The sequence below is a fragment of the Elephas maximus genome, chromosome 26 (assembly GCF_024166365.1).
Source record: "Elephas maximus indicus isolate mEleMax1 chromosome 26, mEleMax1 primary haplotype, whole genome shotgun sequence".
NCBI classification, from domain to species: Eukaryota; Metazoa; Chordata; class Mammalia; order Proboscidea; family Elephantidae; genus Elephas; species Elephas maximus.
The window spans coordinates 13,182,889-13,202,551 of record NC_064844.1 but is presented as its reverse complement, the minus strand read 5'-3'; the positions used below and the strand labels follow the sequence as shown (position 1 = coordinate 13,202,551).

At 43.7% G+C, this 19,663-nt stretch overlaps 1 protein-coding gene across 2 annotated transcripts in view; it reads right to left on the bottom strand.

The window, feature by feature from the left end:
• Positions 1–715: 715 nt before the first annotated feature.
• Positions 716–19,663, bottom strand: part of FSHR (follicle stimulating hormone receptor) — a 206,418-nt gene continuing 187,470 nt past the window's right edge. For both annotated transcript variants that reach the window (XM_049870547.1, XM_049870548.1), the window contains 4 exons: positions 17,898–17,966; positions 17,712–17,786; positions 4,718–4,903; positions 716–1,949 (listed from right to left, as the gene is read on the bottom strand). In XM_049870547.1, coding sequence (XP_049726504.1) covers positions 716–1,949; positions 4,718–4,903; positions 17,712–17,786; positions 17,898–17,966 — 1,564 coding nt within the window. The remainder of the gene's footprint in view (positions 1,950–4,717; positions 4,904–17,711; positions 17,787–17,897; positions 17,967–19,663) is intronic.

The following is a 19,663-nucleotide window of genomic DNA, read 5'->3' as shown; positions in this document are numbered from 1 at the left end:
GATCCATGAGAAGGTGAAGGAATTGCAGGCCCAGTTGTCGTGCCCTGCCAATGAAATGAATCAGCTGATCAGCCACAAAGTATGTGAGCTACTAAATGGCTGCTGCCTCCTTTCTACCCTCCGATTTTTCTAATAATTTTTCTTATGGCCCACCTTGACCAGAAACTTAAAAGAAAGGGGTATTTTGGAAATGTAGTTCAACTTAGCCAATTTGACACAATACAAAGCCGTCACATGGGTACTAAATAAATATCTGTTGAATGAATGAATACCATGCTGCTTCTTTGGGCAGTTCCCTGGGAGTGAGAACACATAGCATTGGCTCTGCTCCTACAAACCAGACAATCTTGAACAAGTCATTTAATGTCTCTGGGTCTTGGTTTCCTCAGCTATAAAACTCCAAGAATAACCTCTGTCCTGCTTATTTAATAGACCTTTTATAGTTGAGACAATCTGAATGACGGTGCTTTGGACATTATAAAGCATAAAACAAACGTCTTATAGGATTATATTATTTTAATTGCTATATAATTGTTGTATTAATAATTCAGCTTCCTAATCTATCACATGGAGTTAGTAGTTCCTGACCAATTTACCTTATAGGTATGCCAAGAAGATTAAATTAGATGACATGTGAAAGCACACTGTCAGCTATCCCATGACATACTCTTCAAAGGCAAGACCTAATTGTCATTCAACATTTTCACATTGTGTTTTAGCTCTTTGCTAAATGGCTTAGAGGGACAAGTGTGTAATTGGAACCATTGGCGACCCTGGGAACTGGAGGGCAGTGGCCATTCCTTGGATGGGAATTGTGGGCAGTGGATGATGACTCTGTCCTATAGATCTGGGCTTGCTTTTCATAGCAGCCTAACTTGCTCATCAGGATGAAGAAATCCCTGCGGAAGGTCTTGGTAAATATGGCATAGAGGAAAGGGTTGGCACAGGAATTGATGGGGTAGAACAGGACTAGGAGGATCTTTGACTTGGACACAGTGATGAGGGGCACCTTGACGGAAGCAGAGATAGCAAAGAAGGAGATAGGTGCCATGCAGAGGAAGTCAGTGAAGATGAGCATAGCCATACGCTTGGCTATCTTGGTGTCACTAGAAGAAGACACAATGTTGGGATTCCTCACTGTGAGGTAGATGTGGGTGTAGCAGCCACAGATGACCACAAAGGCCAGGACATTGAGCACAAGGAGGGACATGACATACAGCTGTGACAAGGGGCTGTCAATATCCATGGGCAGGCAGATGCTGACCTTCATGTAGCTGCTGATGCCGAAGATGGGGAAGAGGGCAACTGCGAAGGCAAAAATCCAGCCCACCAGCATAACACTGGCAGCATGGCGGAGCTGCACCTTGCAGTCCAGCTGCATAGCATGGGTGATGGTATGCCATCTTTCCAGGGTGATGGCTGTCAGAGTGTACACGGAGAGCTCACTGGCAAAGACAGTGAGGAAGCCGGCAGCATCACAGCCTGCTCCAGTCTGCCAGTCAATGGCATAGTTGTAGTATTGGCTTTTGGTGTGGATATCAACAGATGCTATGAGCAGCAGGTAGATGCCAATGCAGAAGTCGGCAAAGGCCAGGTTGCACATAAGAAACCTGGGCACGGTGAGCTTGTATTGGCTGGTAATCAGGATCGCCAGTACTATAATGTTCCCAGTGATGGCCAGGATGCTAATAAACCATATCAAGACTCTGAGGATGTTGTATCCCATGATGTCTTCACATGGGTTGAACGCATCGGGCTTAGGGGAGCAGGTCACGTCAACCACTTCATTACATAAGTCATAGTCCAAGTCACTATACATCATGTCAAATCCTCTGCCGTAACTGGACTCATCATCTTCTGTCAAAGAGACTCTCTGACCCCTAGCCTGAGCCATATCATCAACTTCTTGCCTTAAAATAGATTTGTTGCAAATTGGATGAAGCTCAGGGCTAGAAAAATACAAAAAGGAATAGAATTAACGTCCTGGATTCAGAAGGGCAAGTATATCACTGTCTTTACTCAGGGTAGAAATAATGGGGTTTCTTCCTGAGAATTTGTTTTCCTTTTTCTAGCAGCTTCTCTGCCCTTGAGGTTAAGCACAAGGGTTAATGCTGCTTACTGTAAATGAACACAGCAATTTGTGTATATATTCCTAGAGTTGAACGGCCCACTGGGGAAACCATCTGGCCACAACCTGAATGTGGGGAGGAAGGCGCCTGGGACTAGCAAAGCCTTGCTGCTAAGTGCAAATAATTTACAGACCTGGTATCAACTTCACCCTTCCTCTACCCCCTCTCCATTGAGCTATCTCTTAATGTGCCCAGGCAGGACATACCCCTACTCCTCCACTCTATACTCCAACCACTGGAAGACCTCAACTGTTTTCTGACACATATGAGAATTTTTTGCTTCTTTTATCCATATAGCTTAAAGGATTGAAGTTTGTAGCTAGCTCCTAGCCAGCCTCTGTCAGTTGGAAATGCTGGTTCTTTCGTCCTCAGGCTGCTGGGAGGCCAGCTAATTTGCCTCAAGTGTTATGGAGGGTCCTGTTCTTTATCATCTCATTCCCCAGGGGCCACAATAGGCTTCAGGAATGCATCAGTCTGCAAGGTAAGCCTGGCTCTCTCATATTAGATAGTTCCGTAGTGGGGGCCCAAAGGAGCAAATGCAGGTTGCAAAGGGGCCTAATTTATTCCAAGGCTGTAACTCATCCCCTGGGGAGGCTGGTGCTTCTTGGTCTCATTTTCCTGTCTTGGTTTTCCCTTTAGACTCAAATGTACAAGAAACCTTGTCAACAGGGAAGAGACACTTTCAGAAGGGATTTGAATTAAAGCCAAATGATAAATATTCTACCCAGACAGATGGCTCGTGCATGTAGAGAAAGAAAGGGTAATAGTTTTGTTTCAAAGCAGAGGATAAAGGAATGGGACTATTTCACACAGAGGCTCATTTTGGATGGAAAAAACTCACACACACACACACACAGGCACACACACACACTCACACACACACACCCATCCTTCACTCCCTCCCTGAGGGACAAATTCACAGCAATGTTAAGTGATTATGTTTTTCTCGAGCCCCGTAATCTCAGATCTGAGTGGGGAAGCGAGTGTTAAAACCCTTCAAAGACCTCCATGATGAGGCGGATGGTGGCTGAGGAGTGGAGTAGGTAAAGGCCCCATATAATCACAAAGAGTGAGTGCTTGCTAAGTGTCCCCAGCTATGTGAACTGAGCTTTTCACCTTCAAAATTGATGAAAAGAAGCCACTGAGGGAGAACCATCTTCTTCCTCTCCCCTCCAGGAAAGGAAACGCCAGGAAGGAAGTCATTTTCCCTTGGCCCAAGAGACTTTTCTTGACTGGGGAATGTGTCATCTTTTGTTTTAGAGACTTATAGGGCTTCTCACATCAATCATAGTTTATGCGAGAGTCTCTGGGTTGTGCAAATGTTTAACATACTAGGCTGCTAACTGAGAGGTTGGAGGGTCAAGTCCATCCAGAATGCCTTCAAAGAAAGGCCCAGTGATCTACTTCTGAAAAATCAGCCATCGAAAGCCCTATGGAGCACAGTTCTGGCCTGACACACACGGGGTTGCCATGAGTCAGAATTGACTAAAAAAACCCTGTTAATTGAGTGTGAATGGAAACCAGAGTGCAGAAAGTCTTTTGGTTGAGTCAGAGATCTTACAAGCAAGGTGAAGAGAGCTCAGAAATAGGCATAGAAGGTGACAAGAAGGCCATTCTCTTGACCTAAATCTAACTCTTGACTCTTAAATCCTGTCATTGGACTAGCTGTGCCTCAATTCTAGGACAGAAATTAAGTAACCTGGTGCCGGCTGATTATGATTCAGTTAATTGAAACTGAATTCAATATAACCATTCAGAGACAATCTTCACTTTGCAGGGCTGAGGGTGGACTTTGTGAAGATTCTTATTGTTGATACTACTACCAACATTTTTGCATGTTGACGCTTGCCTTTCCTTAAACAGAAGTGACCCAAGGGTATGAGTGGGGGCAAGGTAAATGACAGTCGTCTCTGAGAAAAGAACAGAAGCAAAAGAGGAAACTGGGAGGATGGTCTTGCCTCAGCAGTGCCTTGGCAAATTCTGTCTCATGAGTTGGGAATTCATCCAGGATCAGTTTAAAAGGTAGTACTCTTGCACCCTGTTATGGATTGGATTGTGTTTCCCGCCTTGCAAAAAAAAAAATTCTTTGGAAACTTAACCCCTGTACCTGTGGAAGAGCCCTGGTGGCGCAGTGGTTAAGAGGTATGGCTGCTAACCAAAAGGTCGGCAGTTCGAATCCACCAGCTGCTCCTTGGAAACCCTGTGGGACAGTTCTACTCTGTCCTATAGAATCTCTATGAGTCAGAATCAACAGCGATGCATTTGCTTTTTTTGGTTTATACCTGTGGATGCAATCTCATTTGGGAATAAGATTTTCTTTATTATGTTACTGAAGACTGTATCAGTGTAGGGTGTGGCTTAAACCTAATGACTTTTGAGATATAAGAAGAGCAGATTAGAGACAGAGAAAAGCAAGCACAAATCGAGAAAAGGTAGATGCCACCTGGAGATCTTCAAGGGCTCCAGTTCGGGTGATCTCTTGGAAAGTCGATTCTCTTCATGCCACAGATATGTAGAAGTCCTGGGTCAAGTTCTGTGTTGGGGAAATGCCCAAGCAGGGCTCAGAGGAAAGGACTAAGAAGACTCACCTTTGCCGTCTCCAGTTCTCAAAGGCACAGCAGTGGCTGGGGTAGGTGAGGCTGGCTTCCATAAGTGTGACAAATTTTTCCAAACTGGGAAGCTTTTTTAAGTTGTAAGTTGACCTGGCTCTCAGCTTCTTAAGATTTTCTAAGCCATAGCTAGGCAGGGAATGGATCCTCGTTCTTGAAATATCTCTATAAGGAGAAAAGGTAAACATGGTCTGATTACTAGGGGCCTAAAAAAAAAAAAAATTTTTTTTTTTTTAAGGTTAGCAGGCAACGTAGCAGACGCTCTACGGATATTCTTACATGAGTAAGGAGGGGGACTCCAACTCATCCAACACAGCTAGGTCAGATCATTATTCTGCCAACAGGACATTTGCTTCAGGTAGGAGCCCTGACCCTGTGTTCTTGGTAGGAGGAGTTAGGTAACCCGGTAAACAAAACGAAACAGTTCCGGTTGAGTCCATTCTGATTCATGGCGACTTCATGTGTGTCATAATAGAACTGTACTCCCTAGGGTTTTTAATGGCTGATTTGTTGGAAGTAGATCATCAGGCCATTCTTCCGAAAAGCCTCTGGGTGGACTCGAACCTCCAACCTTTCGGTTAGCAGCGGAGCATGTTAACCATTTGCACCACCCAGGGACTCCAGGTAGATAACAGGCCATACAAGATGGATTTTCCAGAGCGGCTGCAACAATGGGCTCAAACATAGCAATGATTGTGAGGAGAGTGCTGGACCGGGCAGCAGCTGCATCTTCTCTGTGATTCCAGCTCTCATTGGAACAGATCTGCTGAGGTTATAGCTTCCATCAGTTGCCCCAGTTCCTGGATTCCCCCGGTAAGACCACCGCCTAACTTGCTCTTCACATCCTGGGATTACCTGCTATTGCTATTGGTCACCTGTTTGATATTTATGAAAATTCATATTTTTAGAGCAAATGGATATCTTTATATAATACTTAGATTTTTTTTTTTTTTTTAGATATTTTATCAATAGCTCTCTCTTTGTTAGATGCCAACTAGATCAAATTTGTCAATACTATTGTTCAGCTCTTCCAGACACTCCCTGGTTTTTTACTTATTTCTTCTACCACTACTGGGAGGAGTGCGTTAAAATCTCCCACTGTGATTTTGGATTTGTGTGTCTCTTAGTTTTGTCAATTTTTGCTTTACACATTTTTGATGACCTTTGTTTTTTCCTACCTTCCAACGCTTTATTCATTTAAATTGTTTCCATTTTAGGAATATTAGCTCTTCTAATACTGATGAACCTTAGGGTTGGTTCCAATTTTATGTCTTTGCAAACATTGCTTTTATAATTTTTTTAAAAAACTTTTTTTTTTTTTGTGACTCTTTTACGTATTTCTTCTGGTTGTATACATAGAAATGGAATTACTGGTCCATCCAAGCCCAAGCCAAGCCTAGTGCCGTTGAGTTGATTCCAACTCATAGCGACTCTATAGGACAGAGTAGAACTGCCCCATAGAGTTTCCAAGGAGTGCCTGGCAGATTTGAACTGCCGACCCTTCGGCTAGCAGCCGTAGCACTTAACCACTACGCCACCAGGGTTTCCATAGGATGTATATATTCAGCTTCAGTTGGTATTGCCAAACAGCGTTATAAACTTTCCACACTTACATACATACGAGCGGTGTGCAAGATTACTAGCTGTTCCATATACAAATTGTGATAATTTTTTTTAGGTGTATAAAAATTTACAATTTTTGTATCTTTCTGGTGATTTTTTTTATGTCTAGTAATATTTTGCCCCTTCTCAGTCTCTTTTTGCTGGTTCCTCCTTTTCTCCTTGACCTTCAGGTGTTGGAGTGCCCCTGGGCTCAGCCCCCTGGACTTCTTTTCTCCATCTTTTCTGACTTCTTTGGGGGAACTCTTTCAGTCTTATGATTTAAACATCATTTATAGGCTGATGGCTCCCAAATTTTTATCTTCAGGATACTCCTCTTTCCTGAACTCCAGACTCATATATCCATCTGTCTCCTTACAATCTCCACTTAGATGTCCAGTAGGTATGTCAAACTTTGTATATTGAAAACTGAGCCCCTGATCTTCCCTGAAAACCTGCTCCACCTGAAGTCTTTGCAATTATTCAAGCAAAAACTTCAAAGTCATCCTTGACTCTTCTTTTTCTCTCACGCCCCATCTCCAAACCCTCAACAAAACATCCTGACTCTACTTTCTATTTATATCCAGAATCTAACCACATCTTACAACATTCATTGGTATCACCATGGGATAAAAGTTCCTGTGTTCCAGGGATTGTTTCTACTTCCCTCATGTGTATTACAATCTTTGGATCAGGAGTCCCTGGAGGTTAGAATCTGGTGCAAGAATCCCTGTCCCTGTGCTGAGTCTTCACTTTATGCTGCTGAATAGCCCTGTTGTCCTGGGCTGCTCCTCTTATGCCTCCTACTATTCCAGACCTTCCAAACTTTCTTCTTTGCCCTAGTAGATCTTTCTGACTCTTCTCTGCAGGCAATTGCTTCTCTGATCACTTCTGCTATTGACATTTACTCTGTTCTCTGTGACCACGTTCTCCTTTCACCCTGCATTTGGGCTCTCCCTCTCCCTCCCTTCTTTTTTCCTTTCTAATGCGGAAAGAAGCAAAGGTGGAGGTCCACTCACATGCTTTATCTAAAATGGTTCAAAGCTCCTTCCAAGGAATGAAACAAAAGCATCAAAAAATCCTTTAGGACCAATTTAAACTGTAGCAATCATTACCTGCCACAAACATTTCTCACATTTTTAAACCAATGTAAAACGGCTAACAGTTTCTTTATTCTTCATTATGCCTATTAACATCCTTAGGTTTAGAATTAAAAAAAATAATCACATTAATTAAAGATTTCCAAAAGGAAACACATTTTATATTCTATGGAATATCATCTTACTATCTCATATATTCTGTGATGGGTTAAAGATGACTGGAAATTCTTTGATACTCTTCCTATTAAGAATTAATTTTCCCTCCCCTTGGGTCCAGGTTGAACTGTGATGACTTTGCTGAATGCAGTATGGTGGAGGGGTTTTTAATACAGTTCTGGAGCTAGTCTTTGAGAGCACTGACTTCTACCTTGGTCTTTAGAGCCCTGAGTTGCCATAACAGAAGTCTGACTACCCTGAGGCCACCATGCTGGAAAACGCCCAAGCCATGGGAAGAGGCCTTGGAGAATGAGTCGGGGGCATAGGCCAAGGACCACCAAGGCATCTGACATGTGAGTGATAAGGACATCTTGGAAGTAGATCCTCAGGCCCAGCCACCTGAGCTGACATCACATGGATCAGAGACAAGCCACCCAAATTCCTGAAATACAAAATTTTGAGCAAAATAGAATGGCTCTTTTAAGCTACTAAGTTTTGGGGTAGTTTGTTACACTGCAATAAAGCACCAAAACGGACTCCCATTGAGGTCTCTATGACTCCTTTACCTTAAATAGTTGGACAGTACCATAGACTGGGTGGGTTCAAACAACACAAATGTATTTTCTCACAGTTCTGGAAGTCAGGAGTCTGAAATCAATGTGTTAGCAGGGCCATGATTCCTGAAGGATGATCCTTCTTTGTTCTACTAGCTTCTGGTGGCGCCAGGGGTTCCTGGGCTGGTGGCAGCATAATTCCAATGCCTGCCTCCATCCTCACTTGGCCACCTACCCCCTGGGTCTATCTCTGTATCTCTTCTTCTCTTGTAAGGACACCAGTCATATTGCATTAGGGACCACCCTACTCCAGTATGATCTCAAGTTAGCTTCACTAATTACGTCTGCAAAGACACCATTTCCAAATAGGGTGACATTCACAGGTACTAGAGGTTTGGACTTGAACACAGCTTTCTAGAGGACACAAATCAATCCATAACGGCTAACAAGAGTGCGAGGGGATTATATTCTGTATACTTTCTGCCTCTCTTATGACCTTTCTATGTTTTGCTTTATGTATTAGCTATTCATATTTGCATTTTATCTCTCCTTGAGGACAGAGGGCTCATTGCATCCTGAGCAATGCCTTGCCCATAGTAAGCACCCACACAATTGCTGCTGTTTGAAGATATGCTGGGGAGTGACACCGAAAAAGGATTAGGAGAGACTGGATAGATCACCCCAGACAACTGTGATGTCTTCTGACCTGTAGCAATTACAAAACATCTTGTACCTGTGTTGTCTCTTCTATTGTTTCATATTGTTCGACTTTTCACGTATGTGTGTTTTATCTCCTTAGCCAGATTTCAACTGCCTTTCAGATGCCTGGAAAGCAGGGATTATTAAGACACTTTTGGGTTCTGCTTTGTGTCTAGCACAGGCTGGACTTATGAAATGTCTGTAGTAGATATTTGTCTGATTAACAGAGATGCTTCAGCATCGCAGTAAAAATGAGAGACTGGAGCAAGTCTTTGAGGAGAGCTGAGCTGAAAGGGAGAGTGATGCAAGGCAGACTGAGAGAAAATCTGGATTTAAAGGTAACTCAGCAAAACTGTGCTTCTGTGGCAGGCAACTATATGTGACCAAGAGTATCAAAGGCACCAGGGAAGGAAACAACCTGTGCAAAGTTTACAGGGAGATAGACACAGGTTAAGGAATAAACAGAATGACTTGTTGGGTGGTTTGACTTGAATGCAATCCAAAGGTGAGGCATTAGATTAGGAAGCTTGCTTGGGAAGCTTGGGTGCCTTTCTGTCTCTCAGTACTGAGGAGCTGGCTTGTGTTTTCAAATTCCTCCTACCACAGCTACAAAATGCCTGTGCTTTGGTTGTTTACAGTAGATGGCTTTGCTGCTGTGAGGCTGAGACAGCTTCTTGGTGTCCTGGGACCCAGATGTTCCGTTGAAAGGTAGGAGGCATTGGTAAGAGAGAGATGTAAAGTCACTTAGAGTTCAGTACAGCAAAAGCCTATAGTACAAATGGCTCCTGGGATAGACAGGGAAATACAAATCTTTGTAGAGGTATTTCTTTAAAGCTCACTGGATACTTGCTGGAGTGACCCAACATGGAATTTGTGAAGACGTCCACATTTTAGACTGGCAGAAAAATAATGTTTCTCTGGTATCTCGAAGGATTAAGAAAAATCCATAGAAATTTATATTAGTATGGACAAAGATGAGGTAAGTGGGTACTTGCACAGTGTGATGTAAGACTTAACTATACTATTATGCCCATTTTTTCCTTCTTCCCCTTAAAACATGTATGCACACACACACTCACATGCACATATAGTTTATTCCTGGCTACAAGCCTTCTACATGGCCTGGAAATCTATTGTTATTGTTTTAGGCTGGGTTCTTAGGAGAAGCAAAACCAGTAAAACATATAAATATATACATAGAGAGAGATTCATGTCAAGGAAATGGCTCACGCAGTTGTAGAGGCTGGAACATCCCAAGTCTGTGAGCCAGGCTGGAGGCTTCTCCCGATTCAGGTAGCCACAGGGGCTACCTGCTGGTCAGAGAGCAAGGCTGTTGCTCACAGGCCGTAAAGACTGATGAATCCCAAGATCGGCAGGCAAGACCACAGGTAAGCTGCTAGCTCAAGTCCCAAGAACCAGAGGTCAGGCAAACAGGAGCCAGCTGCAGGATCCAGAGTGAACAAAATCCACGAGACTTGCCAGAATGTCCACTTCTATTCTATGCAGACCACATGATCAAGGAAACTCTCTTTCAACTGATTGGCTACTCACAACAGATGCCATCATGGGGGTTATCACATATCAAATCAAATCTCAACAGGGAAGTGATCACAGCATTGTACGACTGCCAAACCACTGAGAATCATAGCCCAGCTGAGATGACACACAATCTTAACTATCACAGTTATATTTTAATTCCTTTATAAAAGCACTCTCCACTGTTAGAATACAAATATCCTTGGAGGGAGTAACAAAATAAGACATTATCAGTTGTTCACAACTTCATGGAAGCAGATTATTGAGGCTATTGGCTAAAAGTGGGCTTGGAAAGAGGCATAGACCACAAAAATGGAACAGTGAGGGGTTTTCAGATGGATTACTACGGGTAACTGTGTTTTAAGGAGGAAACTCTGATAGCACAGTGGTTAAGAGCTATGGCTGCTAACCAAAGGGTCGGCAGTTCGAATGCAGCAGGCGCTCCTTGGAAACCGTATGGGGCAGTTCTACTCTGCCCTATAGGGTCACTATGAGTCGGAATCAACTCGATGGCAGTGTGTTTTTTTAGTGTTTTAAGGAATAAAGGGAACCACGAGATGGGGTCAGATTTCTGAGCCTTGGAAGTTACATAGAAGAGTTTAGAATTTATTTGAGCAAAAAAATGACTTATTGAAAGCTGTATTTTTGTGATACTAACTTTTAGAAGGGTGTCAAAAAACCAAACCCACTGTTGTCGAGTCAATTCTGACTCATAGCAATCCTGTAGGACAGAGTAGAACTGCCCTACAGGTTTCCAGGGAGCAGCTGGTAGATTTGAACTGCTCAGCTTTTGGTTAGCAGTTGAGCTTTTAACCACTATGCCACCAGGTAACCAATAAATATCAGTTAGGTATTTTGGAAGGTGAAAGGATTGAAGTTCTGAAGGTGACGAAGAGGCTATTTCAGTAATTCAGGCACAGAATGATAAGATCTCTCTTGTCCCTTACACATTGTCACTTCCCCTGCTAAAAGTCACCGTATCACAGAATGACAAGGATTTATTGGGCAACTGCTCTGCGTTACCATAGCCTTCTGTGAATATTTTTACTGCAGCCCTTTGGTACTGGGTAGGAACATCTCGCCCTCCATCAGAGTGGCAGGTTCTGTTTTTATTTTTACATTTTTTTATGTTTCTATCCTTCACACATAGCCTAAAAACCAAACAAACCAAACCTGTTGCTGTCAAGTAGATTCTGACTCATAACGACCCTATAGGACAGAACAGAACTTCCCCATAGGGTTTCCAAGGAGTGGCTGATGGATTCAAACTGCCAACCCTTTGGTTAGCAGAATGAGCTGTTAACCACCCCACCAGGACTCCACTCACACATAGCACGGCACCAGACAAACAGTAGGCACTCTATACACAGTTATGAAATGTATGACGGGTAAGGTCCAGTCTCCCCAGTGATGAGCTGAGGATGTTTACTTAATTACTGACATCGTTCCTGGGAGGCTGGACAAAGGGGAAGGGGTAGACATGGGCTGACATTTTTAATTCTAGTTTTCCAGGCTGGTCTCATGACTGTGGTCTTTCCGTTTCAGCTTGCACCTTGGTTAACATTCCAACACATGCTTTATTCTAGTAGTGATTGGTTTTGAGAATTTACTTCCTGAAAAGTAGCAGCCAGAGACACCATGGGATGCCAGCTAGAGCTGAAGAGATTTAGCAATCCTAAATTGCTTCAACATTGTTAGGGTTCTTGGTTTTGAGATATGAAGCAGGCCAGTAACGCCACACTGAGTCAGGGGAGGCAGGAGTTAAATATCGCTCCTTGCCCCATTTAGTAAAGTGCGTTACAGCCAGTGTCACAAATTAGATTTGAACAATTTGTGTTTTTCCCAGCAAAGATGTTATTACAGGTCAATCATTTCCATAAGTGAGAGCACATTCCTGGTGTACACTATGCTGACAGATGGCTAGAAGACCTCTCTTTCATGATCCCAGACGAGATAAAAAGGCAATTTACTATCTATAGGACTGTGGGTACAGTGGTAATGGAAGAGAATCATTCTTATACAAATAACTCAGTGTCTGAATCTGAACTATCAAATGAATCTGAGCTATAACCAAATCAATTTGATAAACCATCAGAATATGATTGTGCCGGTTCCAGCCTGCAAAGGCAATGCGTTAAATTTTCCCCATAGGAGCCTGTTTCCCAAGGAAACAGCAATTGCTCAATTGTTTAAAAAAAAAAAAAAAACCTTGAGTGAATTCAGAATATCAGGTGAAAACACAGATGGCTGCTGATGTTCAAGGTCAAGACTGATGAGGGGGAGATCAGGAAGCTGGGCCATTCCTCTGAAACTTGATGGAGCTTGCCTGTGTGCCCTTGCCTTTCTCTACATCGATGTCTCTTTGTGATGGATCATCTCACCCTGGCACCCTCAGGTTTTCAGACCCCCCTCGACCACACCCCCATTCTTCACTCAACTAGAAACGTTGCCTTCAGGAAAGGAGATATCGTAGGTTTGGGTGCTTTTTTCTTAACTTCCTTAGGATCCCTCACACATATCTACTGAGGACAAAATTCTGAGCCTGGTGAGGAGGAACACTCACTAACTTGTGGAGGAGACATTTTGGAGGATGTGTTTTGAAAACAGGGGAGGCTCCCCACTTCCCAACGTTGGTTCTAGAGCAGTGACTCTCAAAGAGTGCTCTCTGGACCAGCAGCATCAGCTTCACTGGGGAATTTATTAGAAATGCAACATCTCAGGCCCCACTCAGACCTACTGAAGCAGAAACTCTAGGGAGGTGGGGACCAACAATCTGAGCTTTTACAAGCCTGCCAGGTGATTTTGATGCATGCTCAAGTTGGGAACCAGAAGAATTCTGCTGAGGAATTGCCCTTACTTAAGATAACCATCTCAGCCAAGATTTGTGACCTCCCCAGGGACAGCCTGAATCTAGTGATCCTCACTGCAGAGGCAGAAAAGCCAGGGCCCTTGCCATAATCCAGCGCAACATCAAAGGGCCATCTGGATTCTAGAGCTTCCCATGGAATCAGCTGAGGCTTCTGTTGCAAATTTATCGCAGTTCAACTTCTTTCATCCAGGGCTCCTCAGCAAACTTTCCACGTGCAAATATGCATAGCACAGCCCTCCTTTTGGGGGAAGTCTGACCCATAGTTATAGCTTGTGTTGGTTAAGACTGTGTGGCAACTTGCCTGGGCCATGATTCTCAGTGTTTTGGCAGTCATATACTGTGATCACTTCCCTGTTGAGATTTGATGTGTGATATGCTCTGAGTAGCCAATCAGTTGAAACAGCTTTCCCTTGGGCATGTGGTCTATATCCGAGTATAAGTGGACGTTCTGGCTTTTGCCTGCTCTGGATCCTGCAACTGGCTCCTGTTTGTATGACCTCCAATCTTGGGTCTGCCCGCTCCTGCAGCTACATGAATCAGGAGAAGACTTGTGGTCTTGCCAGCCGATCTTGGGATTCGTTGATCTTCACAGCCTGTGAGCAAGAGCCCTCCTCTCTGACCTGCCAGTCTGGGGTTTGCCAGCCCCTGCAGCTCTGTGAATCAGGAGAAGCCTCTATCCTGATCCGTGGACTTTGGACATCCCAGCCTCTACAACCGCTTGAGACATTTCCTTGATAAAAACCTCTCTATATATACATTTTGTTAATTTTACAAAGGTGTAGCTGGAACAGTATCCACTTTAGGCTGAGCAGTCTGCACACACTCCTACTCTGACCCATCAAGCCAGAACACGTAAGGTGAGCTCATCCTCTGCATATTTAAATAAGCAGCGCTCATGCAAGTGTTTAGCTGGGACTGGAGCATCAGCTTGCAAGTTGGAAATGGAATAAGCCATAGAGTCCAGGTCAGTAAGCTAAGAGGCTGCGAGAACATCTATGGACTGACCTGAAAGCCGAAGAAAGGGAGGATTGATGTTAAGGTGTTTGTCCTCTTGCCCTTGAAGGGAGGAGGAGGGGACTAGCAATTATAGGCTGGGCTTTTGGCCAGGACCTTGCACTTAAATCCTCGTGCACTGAGATGGAAAGGTGTGGGAAAGTATCCTCACTCTCTCTCCCCTTCTCAGTCACAGGAAGTGCTTCATACTGCCTTGGATTTTCTGTAAATTGCATTCACTCAGTTCTGACCAGATATGTTCCTGTGGTAAGACAGAGGAAACCACATGCCTGTGACTCTCGGATCCTTGGGGACGGATCCTCCAGCTGCCCAACTGCTTCTGATGGTGACATTCCTCTTCTTGCCTGGATTCATGGAGGGGCTGGCTGGGGGATTAATGTTTTGTGTTCTCCATTGGACGTACTTTTGAGACCCATTGAGCTGTGCTTCGGCCTGGGACCTGCTTTCCTTCTGCAACCTCAGGAGGCATGCTTCTGGGCTGTGTTTACAGGTCATTTGATTACGTCCTTAGGCTGGGTGGTTGGTGTTTTTACAATTCTTTTCCCCTTGATCTCAGTTTGAATCCAACTGCCGGAGCTTATTGAATAACTTTCAGACATTTGATTTAACATATTTACATACTTTAGGCAACTTGGTATGGTGGAAACACGTGAAACTACGAGACAAGAGACCTAGCTCTGGTCTAAACTCTGCTGTTTACTACTGTGGTGTGATCTTTAGCAGGCCACTTCCCTTCTCTGGCCCTGGTTTCTTCAGATAACTAACGAGCAAGTTGAAGGTCCTGTCCAGCTTGAATGTTCTCTGGAGTAGTCAGTGAGCTGAGGTGCTATAGATCACAATATTACACCCAGTACAGTCACACATGGAAACCTACTCCATCACAGAAACGTTCAGCCATGAACAGAGAGAGCTGCTTATTTGTTGTTGTTGTTAGGTGCTGACTCTCAGCAACCCTATGTACAACAGAAGGGAACACTGCGTGGTCCTGCGCCAACCCCACAATCATTGCTATGTTTGAGCCAATTGCTGCAGCTATTGTGTCAATCCATCTCACTGAGGCTCTTCCTCTTTTTCGCTGACCCTCTACTGTACTCTTCCAGAAACCCTGGTGGCGTACTGGTTAAGGGCTACGGCTGCTAACCAAAAGGTTGGAAGTTTGAATCCACCAGGTGATTCTTGGAAACTCAATGGGGCAGTTCTACTCTGTCCTATAGGTTCACTATGAGTTGGAATTGACTGGACGGGAATGGGTTTGTCTACCAAGCATGATGCTTATTTAGGAACACTCAAAACGCTTAGAACTTGTTGCTAGGTGAAATTGATAAACCATGGTCCTGGTGATCAAAGACATTGAAAGCACTTCCTCTAAGTCCATATGTCTCCCAAGCACTTTAAGAATAGGGAACATTGCGCGTTACGTGTTCTAAGATCTTTGTACACATGAGTGTACTGACAGCATGCCCAGCATTCTCCATTCTCTGTGCCTGTTCCTGCTTTGTGTACTTCGCAGCACAGATCATGACCTGATGTATTCCAGTACATATTTAGTTACTGTCTGACTCGCCCACGAGAATATTAGCTTTCTGTGTGGAAGACCTTCCTTGTGTTCCCTGTTCTGTCTTCAGCATTGTGGAAGTGAATGGCACAGAGCTGGTACTTAATAACTATTTGTTTAATGAGTGAATATGTATTAGTTTATTAAGCTTCAAACAATACTAGGAGATAGGTACATGGATGGAGCCCTGTGGCGCAGTGGTTAAGAGCTTGGCTGCTAACCAAAAGGTCGGTAGTTCAAATCCACCAGCTGCTTCTTGGAAACCCTATGGTGCAGTTCTACTCTGTTCTATAAGGTCACTATGAGTTAGAATTGACTCCACAGCAACAGATTTGGTTTTTGGTTTCAGGTGTGCTGATGGCCTAGACTGTCATGGAACTCTTTGAAGAGGAGGTAAGATTTAGAATGGTCCTGAGGCAAGAGTGCAGTATAATGAGAAGAGGGTGAAAGTCACTCATGGAGACAGAGATGGGGGTGGGGGAGGAAGCGATGATAAGAGGAGGGGTCTGAGGCAGTGGGGTATGGGACACTAAATGCATCTCAAGGGATCTGGAATCAAGGCAGAGAATTCGAAAGCAAATACATGTATATGTCACTAGGTTGAGGGAAACTAGACTTTTTTTAAATAATAATTTTGTTCTGTTTTCAGTGAAAATTTACACAGCAAATTAGTTTCTCGTTCGACAATTTCTACACAAATTGTTCAGTGACATTTTTCACAATATGTTAACATTCTCTTTAATTGTATTCTGCTTGTCCCGTTTCCAGTGTTCTAGTTTCCCTGATCTTTTTTCTTCCCACTTTTGCATTAGAGTAATTGTTGACCTTTTGGTCTCATATACGTGGGTTTTTTAATGGCACACCATACTCACAGGTAATATCCTTTATTTTGTGTGCTAATCTGTTATTTGGAAACCCTGGTAGCATAGTAGTTAAGAGCTACAGCTGCTAACAAAAAGGTCAGCAGTTCGAATCCACCAGCCAGTCCTTGGAAACCATATGGGGCAGTTCTACTCTGTCCTATAGGGTTGCTATGAGTTGGAATCGACTCGGCGGCAACAGGTTTGGTTTTTTTTTTGGAATCTGTTATTTTGCTAAAAGGTAACCTCAGGGATAGTTTTGGTTCAAGGTTTAAGGAGTGTCTCAGGGACTCCTCTAGTCTCAACTGGTCCAGTAAGTCTGGAGTTTTTAAGAAATTAAGTTCTGTTCTACATTTTTCTTCTGACCTATCAGGGTTCATCTATTGTGGTCCTGATTGGAATGGACAGTAGTGGTAGCTGGGCACCATCTAGTTCTTCTGGTTTCAGGGTAGATAAGGCTGTGGCTTGGGCGGATTTATTAGCCCTGTGGACTAATTTCTTCTCTGAGACTGGTTTCAAATGCCTAGATTTTGAGGATGAGGAAGGAGAATTGTGCTTTCCCTTCCAGGGAAGAGAAATATAGCAGGGTGGCTAAAAGTCTGTACCATGAGTCAGACTAGTTTGGGTTTAAATCTCCGCTCTGAAACCTGGACAATCTTGGGCAGTTAACACCTTCAGGGAAACCAGTTTTTTCTTCTGTAAAATGGGAATACTAACTCCTACCACAGACCATAGAGGGTTATTGGGGAGATTAAATTAGAGAATACACTTCAAGCTCTTAGAACACTATCTGGGACATACTAAGTGCTCGTTAAATGTGAGTTATTATTATTGATGGTGTTGTCACTGTATTAACTTTGGAATGTGGTCAGCCCTACATTGTCCCTATAAGTCTTTGCATACGGTTGCCAGCCCTGTTTTGGAAGCTTCTCTGAGCTGAAGAGAGTTGAAGTCTAACTTACACACACACACGCATACACACACAAACGCACATGGAGCTCTTGCACACAGAAATGAAGGAAGCTACTCACAGAATGACAGGTCCAGAGGATCCCCTGAAAACATCATCAGGCAAGTCTTCCAAATTACTGTTGTCACTTAGATTCCTGGACATAAAGTCGAGGGAAGGAGAAGAGAAATACAAAGCCACGTAAACATTTCTGTTCAAAGAGCCACTTCCCTCTAAATGGCTTGGAAGAACAGTCAGGGCTGCTTACAGCTCATCTAGTTGGGTTCCGTTGAATGCCCAGTTGTGTATTTCCTGAATCCCATTCTTATTCAGCCATCTGAAATAAAAGGCCCATTAAAAAACCAATAATGTCACATACAAACAATACAGGGCTTTCATAATTGGAAGCACTGGGGCACGGTCAGACAGAACAGGTTAGTGGCATAAATAAAACGCCACCCCAAAGGCTGGGGGACAGGGTGGGAGGGAGACTGATTTATTGCTGTATAACCTTTTCGTGATTTTGAGGTTGTGTTATGTGCATATATTACCTATTCAAAGAAATAAATGAAATTTAATTTTTGAATAAAAGGCACACTTAGGCACAACAGCCCGGGTGCCATAAGGTCTTGACACATGTCATCCGCGTAGAGACAAGATGCCATGGGGGAGAGGACCATGATCTCTCACCATCCTGAAGGACACAAGTCATACAATTATTGACAAGTGTTTATAAGACAGAGAAAGAATAGTGGTGTCACTTTTTCCTAAGGCCTTAAGCTTTTCACCCATGCTCACTCACTGCAGCAGGCCTGGCTGTCATCAAAAAGTGATCTAATTAAGATGTCAGACAACCTGAACATCTCCTGTGACCCATAGGGACCTGGTTATTGGAGGTTTGTGGAGGTGGCTCTGGGGTAAGCCAGAAAGGAAGAGAAATCAATTACAGAGACTGTGGGCTGCGGCAGGACGAGGTGGTTGATGTGGGCTAAGAGAGGAGGCTCTGAGGGAGTGGAGGGCAGTCATCCTGCATGTGCACACAAGGTCAGTGAGCAGCTTTGCCTGGGCGGGGAGCCCAAGGACACCTTGGGCCGACAGCGCTGCATTGCACTACCTCTGGGTGGCCCTGAAACCAAAGCAGATATCTGAGGCCTGGAGCGCTTAGCCCCAAGAGCCTCCGATCTGCTTTGGTGTCAGGCCCTTTTGCCTGGCAGGCTCAGTGAGTTTACAAATCTCTGTGTTAAAAAAAAAAAAAAAAACTGACCCAGAGAAGTACCTATGTTTCCAGAACTATTTCTTGGGCTGCAAATGGTAGCTAGAAAAAAGCTTAAAATCACAGGAAAGCAACTGATTTTCCTTTTCCTCCTCCTGAAAGGCAGTTAGCTAAAAAAAAAAAAAATCCAGAGAGGAGCAAGGCAAATTGCTTAAAACATTTAGCAACCAATTATTGGGTTCAAAGAGCAAAGAGAAATCCCTGGGTGGTGCAAATGGTTAAGTGCTCTGCTGCTAACTGAAAGGTTGGAGGTTCAAGTTCACCCAGAGGTTCCTTGGAAGAAAGACCTGGAGATCCACTTCTAAAAAACCAGCCATTGAAAACCCTATGGTGTGTGGCATACATGGGGTCTCCATGAGTTGTAGTCAACTCAACCACAACTGATAGCAGCAGGTAGGTAGATAAGTAGATCCCCTATAGACCCCTAAGAAGGACTCCCACAACCCATAGGACTCCCAGCTTATTAGTGGGACCATCCCAGGGTACGGAGAGATTCTAGGGCAGCTGCCCCTAACCTGTGGGGTGTGGATCCCTGAGGGGTTTGGATCAAACATCAGGTGGCAAACTTTTTCTGTAAAAGGGCCAGATAGTAAATATGTTAGGTTTTGTGGTACAAGTACATATATAATATCCTCAAGAGGCAAAACTGAGGATATTAGACAGGTGCTTATACGATAAGTGATAAAACAAATTTCCCATGAACTCTTAATGACAAAATTCAAAACATAATAACAATTGAGTATTTTTTTTTCTTGTAATAC